Source organism: Gymnogyps californianus, chromosome 5 (assembly GCF_018139145.2).
Source record: "Gymnogyps californianus isolate 813 chromosome 5, ASM1813914v2, whole genome shotgun sequence".
Lineage (NCBI taxonomy): Eukaryota > Metazoa > Chordata > Aves > Accipitriformes > Cathartidae > Gymnogyps > Gymnogyps californianus.
In genome coordinates this window covers 17,245,863-17,267,960 of record NC_059475.1, presented here as the reverse complement: position 1 = coordinate 17,267,960, position 22,098 = coordinate 17,245,863, and the positions used below count along the sequence as shown (strand labels likewise).

Here is a 22,098-nt window from a genome sequence, read left to right as displayed (position 1 = left end):
TCCAGCTTACCCTGGTGCACTGCAAGCCTCGAAAGACCAGCATCACACATGTATTTACACCAGTTTAACAACACTGTTATTTGTTCCAAAAATGCTATAAAAACTAGAAAAATAAAACAGTGTCTTTTGCATGCTTATATCATACAGATCAGAGAAACACTGAGGATCAGTGTTCTCTTCAAGTCTTTAGAGCATCTAAATATGAACACTGAAAAGTGAATCAAGACAACACAAATTATGTTAATCCAAGAACAGAGTAATTCTGTATCCAATACACTACAATCTCAGCTTCTCCTGTACCAAATGAGCATTTTGTCCTTGCTGTAAGGAAACACAGTCTAGTTAGAGAAAATATTACCATTTTCTTCTTATCCAAGTTTGGTAATCCATTCTTCATAGGTAAAAAAAAATACTCTCCCACAGAAGACCAGATACACAGTCAGCTCTAACTACCTTGATTTAATTTCAAGAAAACAGTTCAACATACCTGTTATCTGCCATCTGTGTGCCCGTATCCACCTGCAAGTTGAAATACAGTGTTTAAAAATACTTTAATGGTAATTTGTTTACCTCAACAGAAGATGAAAATAGAACAGGTCATTGTTTAAAACCTCAATATAAATTAACAGCTGCTGGTTTTGCTAAGAAATTCATCACGCATAATCTCTTACAGTAAAGTGAATAGCTACCATAATACCCAATCCAAACTGGAACTTGCTCATAGTTTTTGAACAGTCTGTTAGGTGCTTTCATTTAACCCTTTTAAACTTATTTTTTCTGTTAAGTATTCCAGATGCTAATCCATTTCTACCAGATCATAAGTCTCCAGTCTGAAGACAAGTGTCACAGTTTCCTACGCTAGCTCTGCATTCTATTTACAAAAAAAAAAAAAAAAAAAAATCAAGCCAGAGGAAGATATAAATATATTACATTCTAATTCCTTGACAGTATCACAGTAAATAATGAATTTTTAATCTCTGCATATACTATATTACTATGCCTGATCTGAAAACAATGAAAGTTCAAATGAATTACAATAACTTCAGAATTACTTTTTTCTTATGTCACCTGAGCAGAAAAATATGCCCCACTTGCCTGTCTAATCAGGGCTATTTTTGTGAATAGCTGCTTCTGCTGCACTATACTGAATGACAACCTAAAACTGCTGCTAGATAAAGAGAAGCAAAACACTGAAGGAAAGAAAATTATTTCCAAGAGAAGGGTTTTTGACAGCAGCTACGAAGGCAGAATCCCCTATATAAACATTTGCCTTGAATTTATTTATCAGGAGTGAGAAAACAAAGAGGAAACATAGAAGTTGAAGTCTTGGTATTAGCAATGACTGGAACCAAGTTTAGTGCAGCTACCCCAGCCCCCAAGAACTAAATTAGCTCCCTGAGAAACCAGAAGGAGCCAGATTGCCTAACTTATTTTACTGTTATTTCTTTACTGAGGTGAAATATCCAAACCTGTACATCTATTTTAGTAATACAGGTTGGGTTTTTCCCCCCCATTCTAAGTAGTTCATCACAAATCCAAGTAATTACTACATACCATACAGAAGCATAGGAGATATTTTCCACTATCAAGCTTTCAACACAGATGTTAGTCTGCAAGTCAAATTTAGAATAAAAAGTACCTTCCATCATTCATAAGAGTCAACAGGTCTGATTTCTTAGACTCTATAAAGGCCAAGCAGGCTGATCTTTAGCCCAGCTTCCAATACAGGGCTACCAAAGAACCACCAAAGTGCTAATGACATGAGTGGCAGCCAGAGCAGGGGGCCCAGAGATTGCATGCACTCCCCCATCTGGAAAATGCTGATTCCTGCTCTAAGCTAGAAAAGCAAAACTTTCACAACCACTTTAAATAAGTTGAAAAGCTTTGTTCATTTACAAAAATATTAAGAGTATACTTTGGATTATTTCACAGGAAGTTGCTTAACATCTACCAAAAAAGCATATAAGCCCACCCTATAAATTAAGTCCAGGAACAAACAAAAGGGGCTTCTTGTAGACTAGGTGTGTTTCAGCAACCCAGGCACATTTATTTGCAAACACTTTTTCTTGCCTTAAACATAACAAGAGAAAGTAGTACTGCCAGCAACCATCTGCGACAGCAAAACAGAAGAATTTTACTATCCCACAGCTGAAGAAATAAAGGAGCATACACGAGTCTTTCCTTCCATAGCAGACAGAAGGCAGGGGAAAAAAAAAGGTACAATTAAAAAGGTAAGACATAGCAAATTGACCTAATATCAGAGTTCAGCCAACAAGTTATATGATCCTAGTCACTATTAGAGGAAGCAATAGTAAGCAACTAAAAATGCAGACTCGCATTACTTAGAAATTAGCCTTGAAGACTTGTCTCTTCCAACCTAGGCCCAGTGACAGAGCTAATGGAAAAAATCCACTCCACATACAAATTCTTCTGCTCAGTTGTTTGTGCTGTATTTCCTGCAGGGAACTACTTCTCAACCCTGCTGAGGGAAGACAAGACTCTCATTCCATCCTCATTTGTGTTTGGAAAACACGGAATAAAGTTCCCATAACTTGAATAATTTTTAAACAGCAGTTGAATTAATCTCCACTGGAACAGACATGAATCGGGCACGTTCTGACAAAAGCCATTCATCTAAGTAACAAGAAACAACAACAACAACAAAAGAAAAAAGAGATACCATTCCCTGGTGCAAATACATACTTTAAGTCTTGTTTCACTCCTCAAAGTTGTTCCTTCGGCAACTAAAAAGTAAAAAGATGTATATAAATAAATAATTAGAAGCAGCTTTCTTACAAAACAGCTTGTGACACCCATTTGCGTTACAGCTGTCTTCCAATGACTTAACTGCCGCAGAGTTACTAACAAAACTCTTTGGTAAAAGCCGGTGAGGGCAGGGGAAGGGAGAGCAAGGTGATTTTAGAAAGACAAAGTTAAATGCACACCTAGTTGAAAAAGTACAGTAGCAAAGCACTGAGACTTCGTATTTATTGCCTTAGTTATTTTCCAAGCAAGTGAGCTCAGTTTACAGACAACCAAGACACGAAAAAGCTATCAGAACTAGGAGAAAATAATAGTGTAAGGTATTGTTAGTATTGCTACCACCACCAGTAAGAGACCAAATTCATATCTTATTTCTTCTGGACAGTTCACCATTTTCAAATGACTAATGAAGACATGAAGCTTTGGGGAAAGAGGAGCCTACATCAACCACTTGTCCCACAAAGCAGGCTGCTGCAATTTGTCTAGCACAAATGTCACACACCATTAGTCACTTAAAACAGCAGGAAACTGTAAATTCGATGTACACTAAGATACCAAAAGTTCATTATAAGGACAAGTAATATCCTGAAGGATGTAACTTTAAAGGAATAGTCTGTACACCTAATTACAAGACATATTCATAAATAGAAGTGTACACAATAAATTTTCTCTACTAAAAAAAGCCTATGTCTTGTTGTACAAACCTTCTAAACACAACTAGAATATGAAGCAGGAAACTAATGGACTCCTGAACTCACAGGAAGACTTCCACCCACAACTGTTACTGTTTTTTGTAACTACAACAAATCGGAAGAGAAAGTTATGACTTCCGTTTTAGAGCTGCTGAGATGCAACCCTGTGGGAAGCCACAAACGTAATAGTCTGATAGTTTTTGTAAGGAAAATTAGAATGAAAAAATAGTTGAGAGGAAGAAACTCATTAGCCTGTTCCACAAGCCCTGAGCATTAGCAATATGCTCTCACCTTGGAAGTGTTCTTGAGGGAACACTATTTTGGTTAGAGATAACTTCAGAAAAATTTGCCTAGTGGTTCTGGTTTCACCTATAACTTACATACTTCCTTCTCTACCTTTTTATTTTGAAGCCTCGTGAGCAGATATTACAGGAACAGTCTCAGACAAATCCTACAAACGCTGCTATTATATGCAGTAAACAATCGTAGCAGCAGCGAAAATTTTCAACAGGCCCTCACTTGGGAGACGGGGACCTCGAAATGAAAAACTGAGCCCCCAGAATCCCACACCACGCTGAGGGAACACAAGATCGTGGATGAAGTCAAACGAAAGAATCGCGCCTGACCTAAGCGCCTAAGAGTTTGACTGAACCCGAGCACCGCGGGGTGAGAAAGACGGAGAAACTCTTCACCACAAACAGCAGCCCTCCCACCCTCTTCCTCCCCCACTTCCCCCGGGAGGGCGGGGGAAGGAAGGGCTCGCTGCCAGGCTCCCCAGGGCGGGCGAGAGCGGCCATACATGTGGCCGGAACCGCTACGTCCCCCCTCTGCCAGACTCATAGCAACGCAGACTCCCTCTTCTCTCAGTCCAAACTTCTCAAGCCAGTCTTAAAATGGTGCCTGACCGGGCCAGGCCCGCCCCTCTCCGTCAAGCGGCTCCAGGCGGCCCCCGCCACCACCGAGCTCCACCCCGCAGCAGGCCGTAACGGCCGCCACACGCGCGCCCCATCCCCGCGCTACGGTCGCGGCGGCCAGCTCAGGCCCTCCGCTAGCCCCACCGGCCAGCCGCCGCCCAAAGGCCGGGAGCTCAGCGCCGCGGCCCCGCCGCACCCTCACCTGCCCGCGCCCCGCGTCCCCTCACGCCCGCAGAGGCAGCAGCGCCAGCTGCCAGGCTCCTCGCAGGCTCACTCGGGCTGCGCCGCCGCCAAGAAAGCCCCCCCGCATTGGCCGAAAGACGGGCACCTCCCTCAGCAAACACACCGCTGATTGGCCCTGGCAGCGCCACGGCCACCGCGCCGCACGCGGGCCATGTTGACTATCCGACGGCGCGGCGCTCAGCCAATCAGAGAGCGAGCGCGAATCCGGGGAGGGAGGGGGGTGCTGGGGTTTGTGCGCGGGGGGCTGGCGGTGCGCGGGGAGAGCGCGTGATGCGGGGCGGAGGGGGGAGGCGGCTCGTGCCTGCGTCCTTAAAGCGACAGAGGCCGCGTGAGAGGGGTGGGCGACAATATGGCGGCGGGTGCCTGGTGGTCCTTGCGCGTCGTAGGCCGCGTTCTCGAAACGCGCCGGGAACGGCCTCCGTGGGGCAGCCCACGGCCCTGGGGGGCCCGAGCGGAGGAGGTGCCCTCCCGCTGTTCGTGTCGCCCCGCTGCAGCGCCCGGGTGTCCTTTAATCACCCCGGCGGCGCCGTGGCTCCTGCGGCGTGAGCGATTTGCTCGAGGCCGGTCCTCGGCGGGGAGCGGGCTCCGGCTGTCCTGGCGGCCGCGGCAGGGAAGGGCTGAGGGCCGGGGGTGTGTGCCCGGGAGCTGCCGGCTCGCTGTGCGTTGCAGTTTGGAGGAGGAGGCGGGCTGAACGTGCGTTTGGGATGCCGAGGACCCATGACTACAGCATCTCTCACCCGCAGGCAGTCTGCTTCTGCCTTGCCTTCGGTTTGTCGTTAAGATAATCCGTGCTGAGGGCTGGGAAATGCAGTTTCTGAGGCGTCCTGTGGCTGGCTTTTAAAATGTGCTGCTGCTTTCCAGTTTCTTCAGTAGCAAAGATAGACTTAGCAATGCCTATCTCCTGCTCAGTCACCTGCCTGCACAGTAAAGTTTACTGTCCTAGCAGATACACATATGTGTGTTTGAAGAGTTGCATTTTAGCTGGATTAATAATGTGATCATGGTTTTAAGAACCTCTCTCTATATCGTCTGCATGGATAAGACTAAAATTTCAAAGTTGGAAGGTAAATCAAAGAGCTGAGTGCTTACTATTTAAAGAAAAAAAAAGCCCTTTTTGGTGTTTCAGATCGAGCACCTTTTTGAAAATGCAGCTGTTAGCCTTTCCAGCATTGTTTCCTAGTCTAGATATGGACATAACTTCCTCTTCTGTAAAAAAAGAAAACCAACAAAAAAACCCTAACAGGCTAGCTTCTGTTTGTATGGCAGTTTGTAAGCAGCAGATGCTGTGTAGCATGCTGTTAGGAACAGTGCAACTTCAGCATCTGAAGCCACTTAAGAGTTTTATTAATCTTTCACTCAATAGGAAAAACCTCTAGCCCTTTATTGTGTCAGTGGATTCCCTTGTTTGAAAAAAGTTTTTTTCCAGGTCTCCAACTTAGTCTTGGATTTCAGTAATTAACAACTAGGGTTTATCATCACAATCCGTTCACAGGCAAAATTAAAATTTGGAAATGATGAGACCAATATTTTATGAACAACTAATCAATACATTAATGTTGGGTTAATTCAGTTATTGTAGGAATTTAAGTGACAAGAATAACTAAGGAATCGTTAGTTAAATAGGTACCATTACTGTAATTAATGAGATAATTTGAAGTACATTCAAACAGCTAAAGAACTGCAGGAATGTTGTAGAGTCAGTTGCAGAAACAAGCAGATTTGGTGGGCCAGACAACATGCTCGGTGGAAGGTTCTTCCACTTCTTTTCTTTGCTTCCAGCTCCCTTTCTCTGTTTCTCCAAACCAATCCTTTTTCTAACATCAGCAGGGTAATGGCCTCCTCATATTTCCACGGATTCTTATTTTGGGACAACTTTATTCGTGGTAGTGTTGGAGATATGCGAGAAACAAAAACAAAGGATGCTATTTAGTTAACGAGGCATGACCTTGAGAAGAGAAACAAGATGACACCATAAGTCAGTGGGTAAAGACATACCAAGATAAGCACAGGGGCAATCAAAGAGCTACTTGAACTGTGAGTGAACTATCCTAATTAACATACTAGGAAACCCACCCTTGAGTAGGGAGAGCCCCCTACCAACAGAAGCCCCTTCCTCACAGAATATGCGCAGTAAAAAAGGAGGACGCTGCGACTTTAAGTGGAGATGAGACTTGCGAGAACCAATAGGAACGAGAGTAACTAAGCAAAACTGTAAAAATACTGATAACTGTTGCTTGAAAGGTATAAAATGCTTTACCGTGTGTTAACCAGCTGTGCTAGCTTTGTGGAGTTACCACCTAGCACCCATCTCTGCGCAGACATGAAATAAACAAATATCTCGGCTCTGTGTGTTAATCGGCTTTTTTGCACACCGGGTGAAAGAATCCTGATTTTTGGGACAACAGTAGTGGCTACACTTAATTCTCAGTCTTCCAAAGAAGAGCATAATGAACTCTGAAGGGAGGATTTCTCTGAAGGTATTCCTACTCCATGTTTTTGTTCTTGCTCCTGGTTCATAGCTGTCAAGTATTCTTTTAAGCTTTTTCTGTCAATCTCCATTTTGTTAAAAGCTATTTCTCCTTTCCACCCAGAAGACATTTGGAGTACAAAGTCCAAACTTTGTCTCCTACAAAGATGTAGGAGCTTTTGCTTGAGTATGTGATCTGGCTGTACCTTTCTGCTGTTGCAGGAATACACTGCAGCCCTGTTCAGACTATTCGTTGCACTACTGCATCTTCTATGGCATGTGTAGAGTTTGTCCCTCTGCACTAGTTGCTGTCAGTTAATGCAGTTCTCATAAATGCTGCAAACCCTGAATTAAATTAAAATTAGGATGGTCTTGTAAAAGTAGATTCTGGACCAGTTATTAAAGCCTTGAAACAGGCCAGAGTGCTGGAAGTACTTGGTGCTCTTCCTCCACTGATGTGTATCGAAGTAAACACACATTTAAATTACCTTACATCCTTGGATTTTTAGTGTCCCTCTCCAAAGGCATTAATCTCCCACGATCAATGAGGGATTTTTGCTGACTGTTGTCTAAGCTCTTGTAGCACAGTGGTAGACTTTAGGACTGTGGATGAGGCACAATCTGTGGAGTCATCTTGCTGTCAGGTGCTCCTACCCTGCAGAGAGCTGCAAAAAGATATTTGCTGAATCATCCTGGCTTGATTTAAACACCCAGCCTAGCATACAAGAGCTTGGAGAACCAAAACTGAGAGAAGGGATTATGGCAGAGCTGCCAAACAGATGCACTTGACACTGGAGAGAAAGCTTAGGCTGAGATCTGTAACTGGCATTAAAAAGTCTGTGTCTTCTGCTCTTCGGTGGGTATTAATGGAAACTGCTCTCACTTGGTGAGATGCCATTCATTCAGAGCCTAATTTGAGAGAGAAGACTTAGTTCGTCAATGACTTTTTCTGGAGGGGGAGGAAGAACTTTGATCATTGCTAAGTGGAGTCTTGGTACTAAATGGGTAATGTGCTGCTTAATTAATTTGTTCTGTCTCAGCAGACATGTTAAGTACTATGCATGTGGTACAGTGTCCTGTATAGAAATTGCCCTGTGAAATCTCAGAGAGGAGTAAAAATTCCTTTCCATATTTGTGTGGTAGAAATTGTGTAATTAAAGAGGGAGCTAAAGTTGGCCCAACAACTACCACCACCTGAAAATGTTTAAACTTAGCTTTAAATGTAGAAAAAGAAGCTGAAGGTATGTACTGTATGTGGCAGAGGTTTGCTTATTTGCACGCTTAAAATGCATTAGTGGTTTCCTGGGACAGCAGACAGCAAATACAAATGTTAGGATAAAGAGGTCAAAGAGAGTATCATAAATGTAATTAGGCACTCATTAGTTTAAAGTCTTTGAAAAGATTGGTGGCAACAAGACCAGATTGAACAATTCACAGATTTTTCTACCAGTATCTGAACAAACTGAGTGATGGAGGAACTTGTTCTCTTTAGTGGAGCAGTATTCACATTTGATGTTAATGTGAATATTCACATTAGAAAGGCTGAAAGGCACACTCTGAGCAAAAGACAGAAAAAAAATTTGCTGCTGCCAAGTGTGGCCTTCAGCCAAGGGTGCAATTAAAAACAGAAACACCACACTTTTACCTTGCCTTGCCATCTCTGAATAAATTCTTTGATAGGTGGGAAATAAAAAGCTCCATGTTGTACAGACCAACATGAGGTCTGTGTTCCAGAAAATTAAAGTATTAAAAAAATCCAAGATTTTGCTATGGGAATTTTCATTTTCATAATGCTTAGAAAATCACATTCCAGACTGGCTTCCCTGAGCGTGTATATGCATACATGCACATTTAAAATAAAATCAAATACTGTGGAGTCTGTCCTCTCCCTTTTCCTTGCTGAGAGAGAGGGGTGACTAAGACACTGAATGGAGATCATTGCTGTTGCATTCCCTTCTGGTTGCCAGCTCACTCTCACTAAGCAAGTGCAGTGGAATTCACTTAAGTGCCACCTTGATGGATTGCCAGGGAAGAGGTAATGTGCTGTACCTTTCAGTGATCACACAGATCAAGTGGCACACCTTCACTGAAAAAGTCATCTTAAACAGTGTGCATCCAAGCCTGGCTGCAGCATTCTTCGTTTGCTAGCAAGTTTTCCTTCACCGGGACTTTATGCATGCTGTTCTTTTTTTTGCTAAATTGTGGCTGCAGAGAGGACAGAAGTAACTGATCTGTAGTAGCTCTGGAGCTTGTTTTTTGTTATAAATTCTAGGAGATTAAGTATTTTTCTGACTCTTTGCCAAGGTGATTGTTTTTATTATCCTGCTGCTTTAGGAAAAAAAGGAACTCAAAATATGGGCAAAACTGATTTTATTTGGAGAGAATGAATTAACTTCCTGTTTGTGTAACAAGGTAAAAATATTTTAGCAGCTTCTTTACAGGAGGAGTTGTCAATTTGTGTGCTTTTTTTTTTTTTTAAATAGAAAATACTTAGGCCTGTCAGCTAACTCGCAGATGCTTCATGAAGCAGACATTTTCCTTGCTGACAATGCTGACTTCCAAGGACAGCTGAAACAAAAGATAGGAGGACAAAATTGCAACTGGAAGACCAGTTCAAGTATGGGAAGGTTTTGAGGGCTTTATTGCTGGAGGAGTCAAGTGACAAGCTTGCTTGAAGAAGGTGCTTTGAAAATGCATGAACTAGATAGGAAAGCTATCTAGTTGATAAAAAGTAGAGTAAGTAGCTGTGTGGCAGAACAGTGATCACCCAAGACACAAGGTGAGCCCGCAGAGGAGAGGATTTCAAAGGCTCTGATCCTTCTGATGTCTACAAAAAGAATCCCATTGATTTTAGGAGAGTTGGAATTCTCTTTGAACACAATCAAAGACAGGAATGCTGTTATGCTGTAGCAGAAGAGAAAGATGACTTTAGCAGCACTGATGTTTCGGATAAGGATTCTTTCAAATCATCTTAGTTTAAAACAATCAAATTGACAATCAGACAAAACACAGAAATGGGAAGCATGAGCTAAATAACTTTGGAGGTAGAATAAGACCTTAATGGGGCAGTAAATACAGCAGAGACCCTTATCTGACATGACTAACTATGAATTTAAAAAAAATGCTGAGGGAGGAAGCAGTGTGTGCATATGGGAAGCATACAGAAAGACCAGAAGATAACCTTTGGAGAATGCGAGTCTGAAATGCTCCTAAGATCTATGCAAGGAGAGTTGTCCCAGAAACAAAATGAAGCATTTGGGAAGGGAAAAGAGCATTTTTCTTTTTTTAATTCTTCTACATTGATGTAGTAGGTAAATCATGGAATTGAATGAGGTTCTACTAAAAACATAGGAGGAGAAAAACCAGTGTGTGGGGCTGAAAGCCAGGACGTTGTCATGGAGATGTCATAAACTGCAATCCAGGACAGCAGTGGATTAACGGCATCTTCTCCATAGTTATATACTAACTAGCTTTAAGCAAGTGCTAACTCGGATCACCAAAAAAGAATTTCTGTAAGCAAATGACTGTCGCTATTTGACATTAAGTAGCAACTTCAGAAGCAGCCTAGGCACATCCCATCCCTTCATGGATCTCCTGAGTGCACATATGTCTTGGAGGAGCATGCTGGGAAGAAAACGATGTGCTGATAATGTTGAAGGGGGTTAGAATCTAGAATGGTGTAAAAATGCAACTGATCGTCTTCTGTTCACAGACCAAAGGATGGAGAAGTTGCCCTCATGGCTGCGGCTGGCCGTTTGAAGTACCACCAAACATGCAGTTTCAACATGCATTTATATAATTAATTAGAAATTAGCAGAATAATAAAATACTGAATGCAAAATGAATTAAATCAGTAATAGCAAGCTAAAGGAAAAGCTCTGTAAACCACATTTCAAAAAGATAGTTGTGGAGTAAAGATAAGCTCTATATTCTTCCCACTATACAAAGGTCACATACAACTTGTACTTTACTATAGATTTTATTTTCTGCAAACAAGATGCATGTGCTTTACTGACCTTAACATTACATATGTTTTCAAAGGCAAATACAGACAAACTAGAAAAAAACCCTACTAGACCTTTCTGTTACTCCAAATACGTTCATTCCTCAGAAAGAGGAATATAAATATAAAAATATAAAGATGTTTTAACTCTTAATTAAGGAAAGGAACATAGCCTAATGGTTATAGCGTGAACCAAGAGTTGAGAGAACAGAGGTGTCACAGTATGACCTTCTGCAAGTCACCTTGAGGCTTAAGAATACTTGATGAATGTAGTCCTGCATATCAGACACTTAGCTGTTATATGCAGTTGTGAAGTAGGTGAGATTTTTTTTAGGACTTCATGAACTTTAGTTCATTTAGTAGCTACTGCCCGTGAAATTCATTATTAGGCAACAGAGAACTGTCCTTGCAGACATAATGTGACCATACTACATCAGAAAGATATTAACTCAGGGTTAAATAAAACATCAGTCTTGAATAATGAGCAATGTATAACTGTATTTCCTAATTGCAAACCAATCCACAAACTGTATCTCAGTTACAAACCCTCTGTTAATTCCCCATGGCTCTGAACAGGTAATTAGGTACTTTGGCAGCACTCCGGTTTCCTTGGAGGGATAGCTCCAAGAAGGCACCACCCTCTGCCATTAGCCCTTCATGTCTTTCCCACCTGTTTGTTCAATGCAGGTGCATTTGCCTTGTACTTACCCACTTGATTGCAACTGCAGGTTGAGCAAAGACGATGATCTGTTCCCTTTTGCGACAAAGGGACTGTTACCTTCTACTATGCAAAGTGTTCTGGGTATACTTATGAGAGTTTTTAATAACAGCAGCTAGAATAAGTATCATAGTGGAACTATCCACTTTTCCTGCTTATGTAAAGATACTAAAGTCATCTGGAAAATACTGTTCTTGCTGTGGGACAAATTACTCAGCTCCCATTTAGTAGTAAATTTTGCTGACGGTGACATATTCCAGAATGCAAGCTGCAATGGGTCTTAGATAGAGATCAGTATGCAGGAGAAATTAACCAAAGCCTGGACAGCTATAATAAACAAGAATCTTTATGTGGATTTGCTGACTGAGCAGCACCTTCCCAAACAGAACTGGCAACCATTCAACCTGCTACTGTTGTTGCGAAGAAACTTCTTACATGTTGGCTTTTTTTTAAGAATAGATTTTTATTGACTTTCCAGATGACATTATTAATCCACGTAAACAGGATTTTTACTTTGCACATAATAGAAAGTGTAAACAGAAATTTGAGCATCAGTATATGCTCACTTCTTCAATGGTGATCCAGCACTTGCCTTCTAAAAAAAAAAAAAGTCCTGTTGTTTTCAATTTGCACTTCCATTCTGAACCATTTGTAGATACTCCTTGTATAGCTTTTCTTGGGTTTCATAAAGTTTCTTTAGCTTCTTAATTTGTCCTTTGCTGAGTTCTTTGCCTTCTGTATCATGGGTGGGAAATCCCTGAAATATTTTAAAAAAAAAAAAAAAAAGAGAGAATATTTAAGATAAATTCTTGGACTGCTTTTGCTCCTTATGCAATCATGTTTTAATAAGATAGGGGGATAATGATATAATGACAAGCTGTCAGGATGGGGTACATCTTGGCTAATTTTAGTCACCTAGAAGTTTGACAACTAACTTTGGCTATTTGTGTATGTTCCCTTCCTAGGTAATGAAGGGGCAAAGAGTGTATTTATTTTCTGTCCTGTACTAAGTAAGGGAAGCTTAGGCAACTAACTTCTAGATGGTTATAGTTAAGAGAATAATGACTAATCCCTGAACAGATGGTTAAGAGACCACTTTTAATCATACAAGCATATTGAATCCAAGGCTTAAAGCAAAAGCAGTAAGAGATCTGCATTCTTGATGGAGAAAGTATGATCAGAGTTTTTATGGACATTCTCCTTGGCTTGCAGGGGTATTTTCCAGTATTTACACTCTCCATTCTTACTTGCCCCCAGGGCCTGAATTTGCGTGGGTGAAGAGAACAGGCAGAAGCAGGATCAATGTCCCGGATCAAGCGCTGAAGAAACAGTGTTTTATGTTTTCCAAGTAACACCTTTTATCCTCAAGGGGAGCAATCAAGAGCAAAGTTATCCATACAGCCCCTTCAGAGATCCTTTGGAGGAGAGAGCAAAACAGTGGGCAGAACCAAAAAGGAAGCACAGGACCTCTCTGAAAAACATCAGTTCTAGCAGAGTTGCAGAGTTCGTACTTGCAAGTGAATTCCTTGCCTTGCAACAGGGTAATAAATCTGTGAACAAACATCATACATGTTCCTACCCACAATATCTACAGAGAATTTTGCTCTGCAATGAGAGGGGCCAAAGGAGACCAACGTACAATGAAAATACCCTTGAAATGACGGCTAACAGTTAGAGAACCTTCCTCCCCAATGCAAGCTATGTGCAATAAAATCAGTATATCGCCTCTTGTTTCTCTCCTTCCCTCCTCTCGCTACATTAATAGCACTGCCCTGGAGGTTTTGGAACAAGATCAGCTACATACATATACAATTGAGTATGTACAATTGGGGAAGGAAAACCACTCCCTATCTAAAGAAAAAGTCTCTTACGTTTTCATCAAACATGGAATATTTGTCATGTTCTGACTTAAACATTTCATGTGGTGGAATCTTCATTTTTGCGAGTTTTGCTGCCTGTAATATAAAATGTGCATTAACATCACAGTTAATTACTGACAACCTATCCCATATGCAAAAGGAAAAGTAGACTATAATTTGCAAATCAAAGAGCATTTAGTTCACAATTGTTTATCATGTGAAAAGAAACTTTCAGTGAGGAACAACTCAATAAGTCTTAGCTGTGCTTGTCCAGGGGAAAAAAAAAGTGTTTTAAATCTGTAGAGAACCACTTAATAAAATATATTGCAGGAACTCAAAATAACTGGCTTATATACTCCAAAAACTACATCTGATTTTTGCTAATTTGGTTCCTTAGCGTTTTAGGTGCAAATACAAAGTGAATAGTTGCTATGAGTAAAGAATATTCAGCAATTAACTCACTGCAAAGGGAACCACCTTTATCAACAGTTTCCTGCTGACAAGCACAGGTTTCTATGCAGATCACAGCAGGGTCAGGATGCAAGTAATTGCACTGAAAATAAACTGAACTTTCACTTATCTGTAAACAAGCACATCTCAGAATCCTTTCCAAGTAATTTATGCCCAATACAAGGGAATCACATTTTTGAAAGAATGCAAAAAGCTACTTGGAATTTGTGGATGATAAATGCTATTTATCTGGTTTTCTCTCTGCACATGGTGCTCTCTAAAAGTTTCCTTCCTCTTTTAACCCAGGAACGCATTTCCGGTACTGTTAGAGTCATCAGCATGGCAAACAATCTTTTCTTCTTATGAGTTTATCTCCTCTGGCTGTCTATTCCTTATCCAAAGCCTAAAACCTTTGAGCTACCTCAATTCCAACTGTAGAGATAAAACACGTTTTTACAAAACGTTACATTTCAGAGTTCAATCACAGGGAACAGGTGGATTCTTAAAGAGAAAAACGTGTTCACACATACCTACAATACTGGAAAGGGAAGAAAATAATAAATGACACAAGCAAAATCTTCTCTAACAGGCATGTAAGATACTACTTTGGCAATTAAGGAAGTAATTCTGCCTATAGACTGAAATAAGTGCTACAAGTTCTTCCAAGAAGCTTCTGCAGCCTTTAGTTGTGTTTTCAAAGATGGCTTCTCTATAATAGGAGCTGAAAATTCAAATCTGAACTGCAAGCCAGAGTCATTCTGAGCAGGAAATTGTAGACAAAAAAAAAAATGAATGGAGGCCCAGTTAAGGCCGGGCAGAGAGCCTGCGTTCTAATGTAATCTCTCCTGCATGTGACTATTGCTGCTAACACTTTTCTTCAAAACCAGATTAAAAGGATCTGAACACTTACTTCCTGCTGTTGTTTTTTCCTGGCTGCTTCTTCTTTCTTCCTTTTTTTCTCTTCTTCAATCTATGAAAGGCAATGTTAATGAGTAAAAGGTAACTAACTATTTCATTTGGTTGTTTTCTAGAAATCTGAGCCAGCTAGCTCCCCTGGATATCTAATTACAGACAGAACTGGCAGCATGACCTGCAGCAAAAACACCATGCCTTATAATTAGGATTGTCTGATACTTCCCACTGTATGACTTTGATTTCATTTGCTTTTATTCACAGCTAAACCAGTTTTAACTGTTCAGAATGCATTTTGCATGCAAAGTGTATACATATAAAGGAATACCTACAAAGCTTGCAAAAGAAATGGTCCTGCCATTTCACGGGGAAAAATGTTTTGCAAATGACTTTTAAAAAAAGACCATATCGCTGATATTTTAAGCTCTTGCCTCAAACCGTGAGGACGTTACCGTTTCTCAAGAAGCAGTTGTATCCCTTGATGTTCCTAGGGAAACAGCTATCCAAATTTAGCCAACTTATAAAACTTCAAAAAAAAAAAAAAAATCTCATCTAGCACTTGCTTAGGAGGGACCTATCAGTTCTCCAAGGGTTCTGCCAGTACTGAACATAATACTGTTTCCAGGGAAAATGTACTCTAGCTGCAGGTTCCACGCAGCAGCTATATACAAACTGCCTTCAAATATCTTCTTGATGAAAACATCTGGAATTGGCTGAAACTACATTTTACTTCTCCCTTTTCTAAAAAACATCTACATGGAAGGAGAAATGTTGAAAAGTCTTCCAAACATTGCCAGTCATGATGGAATTTTATTATTTGTTGAAACTGAAGACAGACATATGAAGTGTTATTTTTAAATGTGACAAAGTCAAATATTAATGCTAGGGAGTGCCAAAAGGAGGGTTTCTGTACAGACCTTGTGCATGTGAATTAGAATTCACAATCTTCATATAGTAACATGTAAATTCTTGCCCCGACACCCTGAGTATCTCACTTATCCATACTACATTAATTAAGATTTAGCCAGTGCATTTTGTTCTCACGTATCAGACAAATACAGTCTAGTTCTATGGAAAATGTCAACTTCATTTGTACAGACAAAAGAAGTCCAAATTAGCTTCTCATTGGCATCGTTCTTCCAGAGAGATAAGACAGTATGCATGCAATACTCAACATTCCTTAATTATATGAAGATCTTGAAAAACAAACAAAAAACCTTAGCGGTATTCATTAGGTCCCATACAAAATTTTCAAGAAGCTACTGTTTCAAAAATTCTTTTCCTGAACACACTCAAATTTTAGTATCAATTCTCTCATGTTATTTTCTTCGTTGCTAGTCTGTTAAGATTCTTCTTACAAGTTATCAAAGAAATGTAAAAGTATCCGTAGCTTACACATTACTTTAAATTTAAAAAATATAGAATGCTTAAAATAATAACCTTTTTCTTTTCTTCTCTTTCTTTCAATAACGTGTCCTTATCCACTAATTTAACCACAGTTGGAAGTCCTAAAGAAGCAAAAACAGATGAATGAGTTTCCAATGCCTGAATAGTCAAAGATAAATGTATTTACCTTATGATAATTGTTTTCTCTTTGGAAGCTGAATGCAAATACAACTGAGTAACTACTCAAAAGTGACTAAGAAATTAGGTGCTATACAAAAAGATCAAAAAGATTGCAATGTACATTTTAATATTATATAAATATATTCCAATATACAGTTCTATAATATATATTCATACATCAGAAATATTATATACTATAGCTTTGTAGTCCTTGAGTTTGTTGGATTATTCCAGACTGGTCTTGACAGGTTGTCTTCCCACTTCTTATGAAAATAGTAAGATTATAAAAACAGCTACCTACAAAGTTGCAAGACATAATTCGGTACCTTCATGATCTTCAAATCGAACACCAAGTTCAGGGAGGATGTCATCTCGAAGAGCATCACTCAACTGCAGCACTTCAGTTACTACAAAGCATGACAAATACTTTTAGGGAAGTAGGATTTGGTGAAAGTATACTTCTGTCCTGCTACATGGTTATTTAAATGCAATTAAGAAATTGCCACTCTCTCACACAGGCCAGAGAAAGGTCTTTTGTTTTAAAGTGATAAACCTTTTAAGTAAGTTTTGCCTTCTTTCAGCTACACAGAGAAGCTGCATGTTTCTTTGCAGGGACTTGAAATTCATAAATTTCTTCCAAGATACCCTCATTGTTCCTGAAGGGGAACAGAAGGAAAATCCAAGGCAATTCAGAAATGATGCAACAATTCTGCCAGGGTATAGTGGAAGGGTATATGACTCAGGAAGATCCTAATGGTTGCTGTAGGATTTCCAATAAGAAGGGTTAAGAATCCTATTTTAGAAAAATCACAAATTAACATATCCTGTGCTACATCTAACAGTACCTTTGAAGGACTATGATTTTGTTGGTTTGATAACTACACACACATTTGTCAGAGCAACTGTAATCCAAACATCCTCTGTTTCCACAGATAGTTATCTTTACCACCTAGTCTGACCAAGCTGTTTTTTTCAAGCAAGCTAGTTGCAGCAGAACAGAGAATTTTGATTTGGCTTTCTGGATGGTGATCAGGACATCATGAATAACATTGGGGTTTTTTTCTTGCAAACTTATCAAAGAGCCTTTGATGACAGCAAATGGTTAAGAACCCAGGATTTAGCTGAAATAGATGCTATCAGGTCTTAAGAGGAAAATAAATCTTCATGCAAGATATTTACTTCAATGAGAAATTGTATCAGCCGAGAAGCAGCAGAACAGTTAAAAGGAACTAAATGCATCAAGAAGACCCAGTATGTTGCTGTTGTGAACTTAATTCAGTGGCATTTTTTATAGACAGTCTTGTATTTAGGAGGAAACGCTTACCAAGTGTGACAAGATAGATACTTGGGTTAGATGATACCATGTCCTTGTAATAAACAAGTGTTCTCCCTTTCAGCAACTCTCAGCTGGTTAAACCTAAGTAGTAATAGGGGTCTCAAAGGTAATAATTCTGGCAGTAGAAGCTACCATCCAGACACTGTACTAAACACTGCCCATACCAGTAGATACAAGTACCATCCCTGAGCCTTCATCTCTTCCATAATTCTCAGAGCCTCAGAGAGCTGAACAGTGAACAGAGCACTCAGTATCCTAATACCATAAAAAGGAACAGCCACTCTATTTCATTGCATGGTAGCGTTCTGCAACTCTCCCTTTGTATAGGCAAGCATTGCAGTTTATAGAAGCTCTTTTGTCTGCCATGAACTAAGTCGTTATTTTTCTTGATCCAGAGCAGTTATACACAGTGAACCACATTCATGTTTGATGCAACTCTAAATAAGCCGTTAAGATAAACAAAGGATAAAATTACCTCATTGGCTGTTAACATTAAAAGGTGTTGACTCTAACCTAGGCAAAGGAATTATACATATCGTATCAAGAATGTATCAGATACACCTACTGCTTATTCAATAAAACAGTGTCTGCTCAGTTATAAATATTTACATATCTGAAATAATGAATAATTGAAAGTTTAAGAAGAAGAAATCCATCAAGGTAGAGAATAAGGAGAAATGCATAACGAAACATGTATTATTTATGAAAGGACACATCCTGTGAGCAATCTTCTGTCATCCAGAGGAGTTTGCACCGTGCTTCTTAGGGCTGAAATGTGCCTCTTCTTTGCATGTGGTACCTCCAGAGCAAAGATGTTTAGGGATTGGGTAGGGGGTTGTGTATGGGCTGCCCCAAGACATAAGCTATTATCCTCACTGAGGACAATGACCAGGAAACCAGTGGGATAGTGCCTTACCACCAGCGCCCATGAACACCCTGGCAGCTAGGCACTCCTTGAGCCTGTGACTATTTCCCAGACCTCTTTTCACATTTTCTGTGAATTTCAAGCCAAAGAGTCTTGGATGTGAAACAGATGTTGTGCTGTTGTGAATGGGAACACTGTGATGGGGAGGAAAAGGAGGAGCTTAAAAAGCATCTTGAGAATGCTGGATGTTAAGACTGGCAGCAAAAGACAAGAGCAGGCAACTCATGATATATTAGGAAGAGGGCAGAGGGTTTCCCACTGTGTCCTAGAAGCAGCTTAGAGCAAGATACCACATGGCACCAGCACCCATGGCAGGAAATGAAGATGCAGGCAGAGTTCAGTCACGGACACTTTTACCACAGGGTAGTCAATTTAAGCAGATGTCCTGAGGTAAGTAACCAACAACTGAAGAGACTTGCTCCTGTTTGAACATCTGAATAACAATTTGTTGCTAATGAGAATTCTTCCCAAGCATCGGGGGCTGCACTAGAGCACAGATCTGCTCCACTGTGCATCCTTGCAGAGACAGCTATACGAGGTCTTTGCAGCTGGTCAAGTACTCAAGTAAAACATCAGGATGCGCAAAATATAGAGATGCTCTGACCAACCAATCATTAATGTCTTTTGCAGAGGTTTTCTGCATTTCTTTCCCTTGTACAGCTAGCACAGTGTTTTCCTTTTTCTATTTACCATCATTGCTAAATATGTTCACAAATTAAGTCAAGACTCAACTGCAAATGATCAGTGCAGGTCTCCAGTGTGAATACTAATAAGCTTATAAAATAGAGAATTTATTTTACTAATATGTTTGAATGTTAGCCATTCTGGACGATGGTAAAATTTTTGTAGAGTATATACATTTTGATTCTTACCAAAAACCATAGTTTTACAAATGGCTATTCTGTGAAATGTTTTGTAAATATAGATACATTTTTTAAAGTTTTATGTATATGGATGGGGACATTTGTATTACTCTGCAGGTTTTACAGAAGCAGCATACTTTTAATTTAACCTCTAAGAATACTTAAAGCAATACAAATCATGTTAGTTAATATTTAACACCATCCTGCCAGCATCAGGCTATGATGGGGAAACTCCCTTTCACTTATAACCATGTAGCGGCAATATCCCCAGCCATTAATCAGAACAACTTTTACAGTAATTTAACACTTCCTGCAAGCAAGAATTTAATGGGTACAGGGAAACAAATCAGTAGCATGTCAGCGCAGGTCCTGCCAACCACTCAGCTTCCATATATCGAATAGTTTAATGAAAGGTGCCTCCCTAGTCAAACAGCAGTGCTCTGTACCCCAACCAAACAGCAACTAGATCCAGCTTTATTCTTACTGCCAAATTTATTTCAGGCAAAAAATCAATACCTTCCAAGTAAGAAACTCAAGTACTGGTAAGCAGTCTAGCGCTAAGTACATTCTAAAAATCATCTACAAGAAGCCCCATGATATTTAAACCTTACCACTGTTAAGAGTGAGGATCAGTTTAGCTCAACCATCAGAAAGCAAGGGAAAAAAAGCCTCATATAAAATGAGTATTTACTTTAAATACTGAAAGACCAAAGGTCACATTTTTGGCTGAGGATATACACACAAACTTCTTGAATTAATTCAAATTACAGAAAACATTTCATGTTGGAACTAATAAGCCTATTTCTCAGCATCAATTAGGCCTATAGGAGTTTCACAGTAATAGCTGAGTAGTCACATTAACAAATACAGTTTTGTGCTTTTAAGGTAAACTTATTAGCCTTAGAAGAACTCAAAACAGTAGCAGAACTAGGGTTCAGATTCTTTGCCAGCTGAATAGGTTATACACTACAAGTAATTTTTTATTTCTGTATGATATACGGGTTATTTATATATGTTTTATATATAAAAAATGCCCTATTTTGCCTTCAAGTACAAATCTCAGTGTACTAAAGTTTTAAGAAAACAACAATCAAATACATATTGAAGACATGTAAAATTCCACAGGGAACAGCAGAAAATAGTAAGAGCTCCATTAGGAACTAATCAACCAGTAAAATCAAAGAGGACTTAATGGAGCAACCTCTTTAACACTGTATAGTTCTGCTGCCAACACACACAGCATGATCAAAGCTTTTCACAGGGGGAAAAAAAAGCACCCAAAACAACTTCTATCAAACTCCCAGATGAATTCTCCAAAGAGAGCACTCAATTACCATCAGGGGAGCTACAATTCCAACTATGCTAACAAATAAGAACGAACATCTCAGGCTATTTAAACACAGACAGTATCATTGTGTAGCAATCTACACTTTTTAAGAGAACGCAAGCTCCCTGGGGGAAGAGATCATGGGTACTTTCATACCTAGAAAGCAGGGAGTGCCCTAATCTAGAGAAACAACAGCTAGTCCTGTCATTCCAGAACTTTTAGATTCTTTAGGAAATTAAAAGAAAATGAGTTTAGCAGCCTGTAAAAGATTCCCAAATTAAAAAGACAGGTAGCAAAGATGCAGATATTCAAACCAGCTCTGATTTAAAGATGCCTTACTTTTATTCTCTAAGCAAAGAGAGACTGTATCAGCTGGCTCATCCCCCCAGTTTGATTCCTATGACCTCTGAGTCTCATGTGCAACAATACAGGAAAAAGTGAACTCTTACCTTTCTTCTCTCTGGCAATTTGTCGCACTCCTTCTCTGAACTCAGAAAGAACTTGTAGGTATGGCATCACTGTAGATTCAATCTGCAAGGTAATTACTTCTACAGTTAGCTAATCATCATTTAGATATAAAACATGTCCTTACCCCCTTCATATTTATGTACTGTTGGATGGAACTTGACCCTCAGGGCAGATCTGTATCAGTAAAAATTGTCATTGCTCTATTGATGTCAAAGGATAGATGATAATTTGCATTAGCTGTCAATTTTCCTTTTGTGCAGATAAAATCAACTTGTGAAGTTCTGCCTCTCCCCATTCCTTTTTCATCTCCTTTCAGTTACAGGTACATCAGTCCCACAGGGTTATGCTACAGTCCAGCTAACTATAATGCAGTACAGGGATAAAAACAGCACCCAGACAAATTTGCCCCTTCATGTTCTGTGTTGTCTTTCTTAGGTCCAACTGCTTGTCAGACATAATACCAGGTGAAACTGATGTTAGGACTTATTTTCATTGGAGCATAGATCTGTTCCTCAGATGTTAGCTTACGCTAATTGTATTTATTTCCAATACAGTGCAGTTGTCTGTACTCCTCACACGACTCCCTCCCCCA

General features: G+C 39.9%; 2 protein-coding genes and 1 long non-coding RNA gene across 5 annotated transcripts in view; 1 reads left to right on the top strand and 2 right to left on the bottom strand.

The window, feature by feature from the left end:
• The window catches only part of NAP1L4 (nucleosome assembly protein 1 like 4), a 29,157-nt gene extending 24,501 nt beyond the window's left edge, over window positions 1-4,656 (bottom strand). For 2 of the 3 annotated variants that reach the window (XM_050897401.1, XM_050897403.1), the window contains exons 1-2: window positions 2,704-2,740; window positions 488-519 (exon numbers count right to left, since the gene is read on the bottom strand). In XM_050897401.1, the coding sequence (XP_050753358.1) occupies window positions 488-501 (14 nt within the window). In that variant the 5' untranslated portion in view covers window positions 502-519; window positions 2,704-2,740. Of the gene's footprint in view, window positions 1-487; window positions 520-2,703; window positions 2,745-4,571 lie in introns of those variants that run through there. The other variant, XM_050897404.1, reaches the window with a different exon arrangement.
• A 2,291-nt stretch (window positions 4,657-6,947) lies between these two features.
• On the top strand, window positions 6,948-15,018 carry LOC127016726 (uncharacterized). Its single transcript, XR_007766515.1, has 2 exons — window positions 6,948-7,089; window positions 13,058-15,018. It is a non-coding gene; the product is annotated as an uncharacterized LOC127016726 (long non-coding RNA).
• The window catches only part of CARS1 (cysteinyl-tRNA synthetase 1), a 36,108-nt gene continuing 24,929 nt past the window's right edge, over window positions 10,920-22,098 (bottom strand). The window contains exons 18-23 of the mRNA XM_050897399.1: window positions 21,488-21,569; window positions 16,914-16,994; window positions 16,462-16,529; window positions 15,020-15,079; window positions 13,672-13,755; window positions 10,920-12,557 (exon numbers count right to left, since the gene is read on the bottom strand). Coding sequence (XP_050753356.1) covers window positions 12,423-12,557; window positions 13,672-13,755; window positions 15,020-15,079; window positions 16,462-16,529; window positions 16,914-16,994; window positions 21,488-21,569 — 510 coding nt within the window. The 3' untranslated portion in view covers window positions 10,920-12,422. The remainder of the gene's footprint in view (window positions 12,558-13,671; window positions 13,756-15,019; window positions 15,080-16,461; window positions 16,530-16,913; window positions 16,995-21,487; window positions 21,570-22,098) is intronic.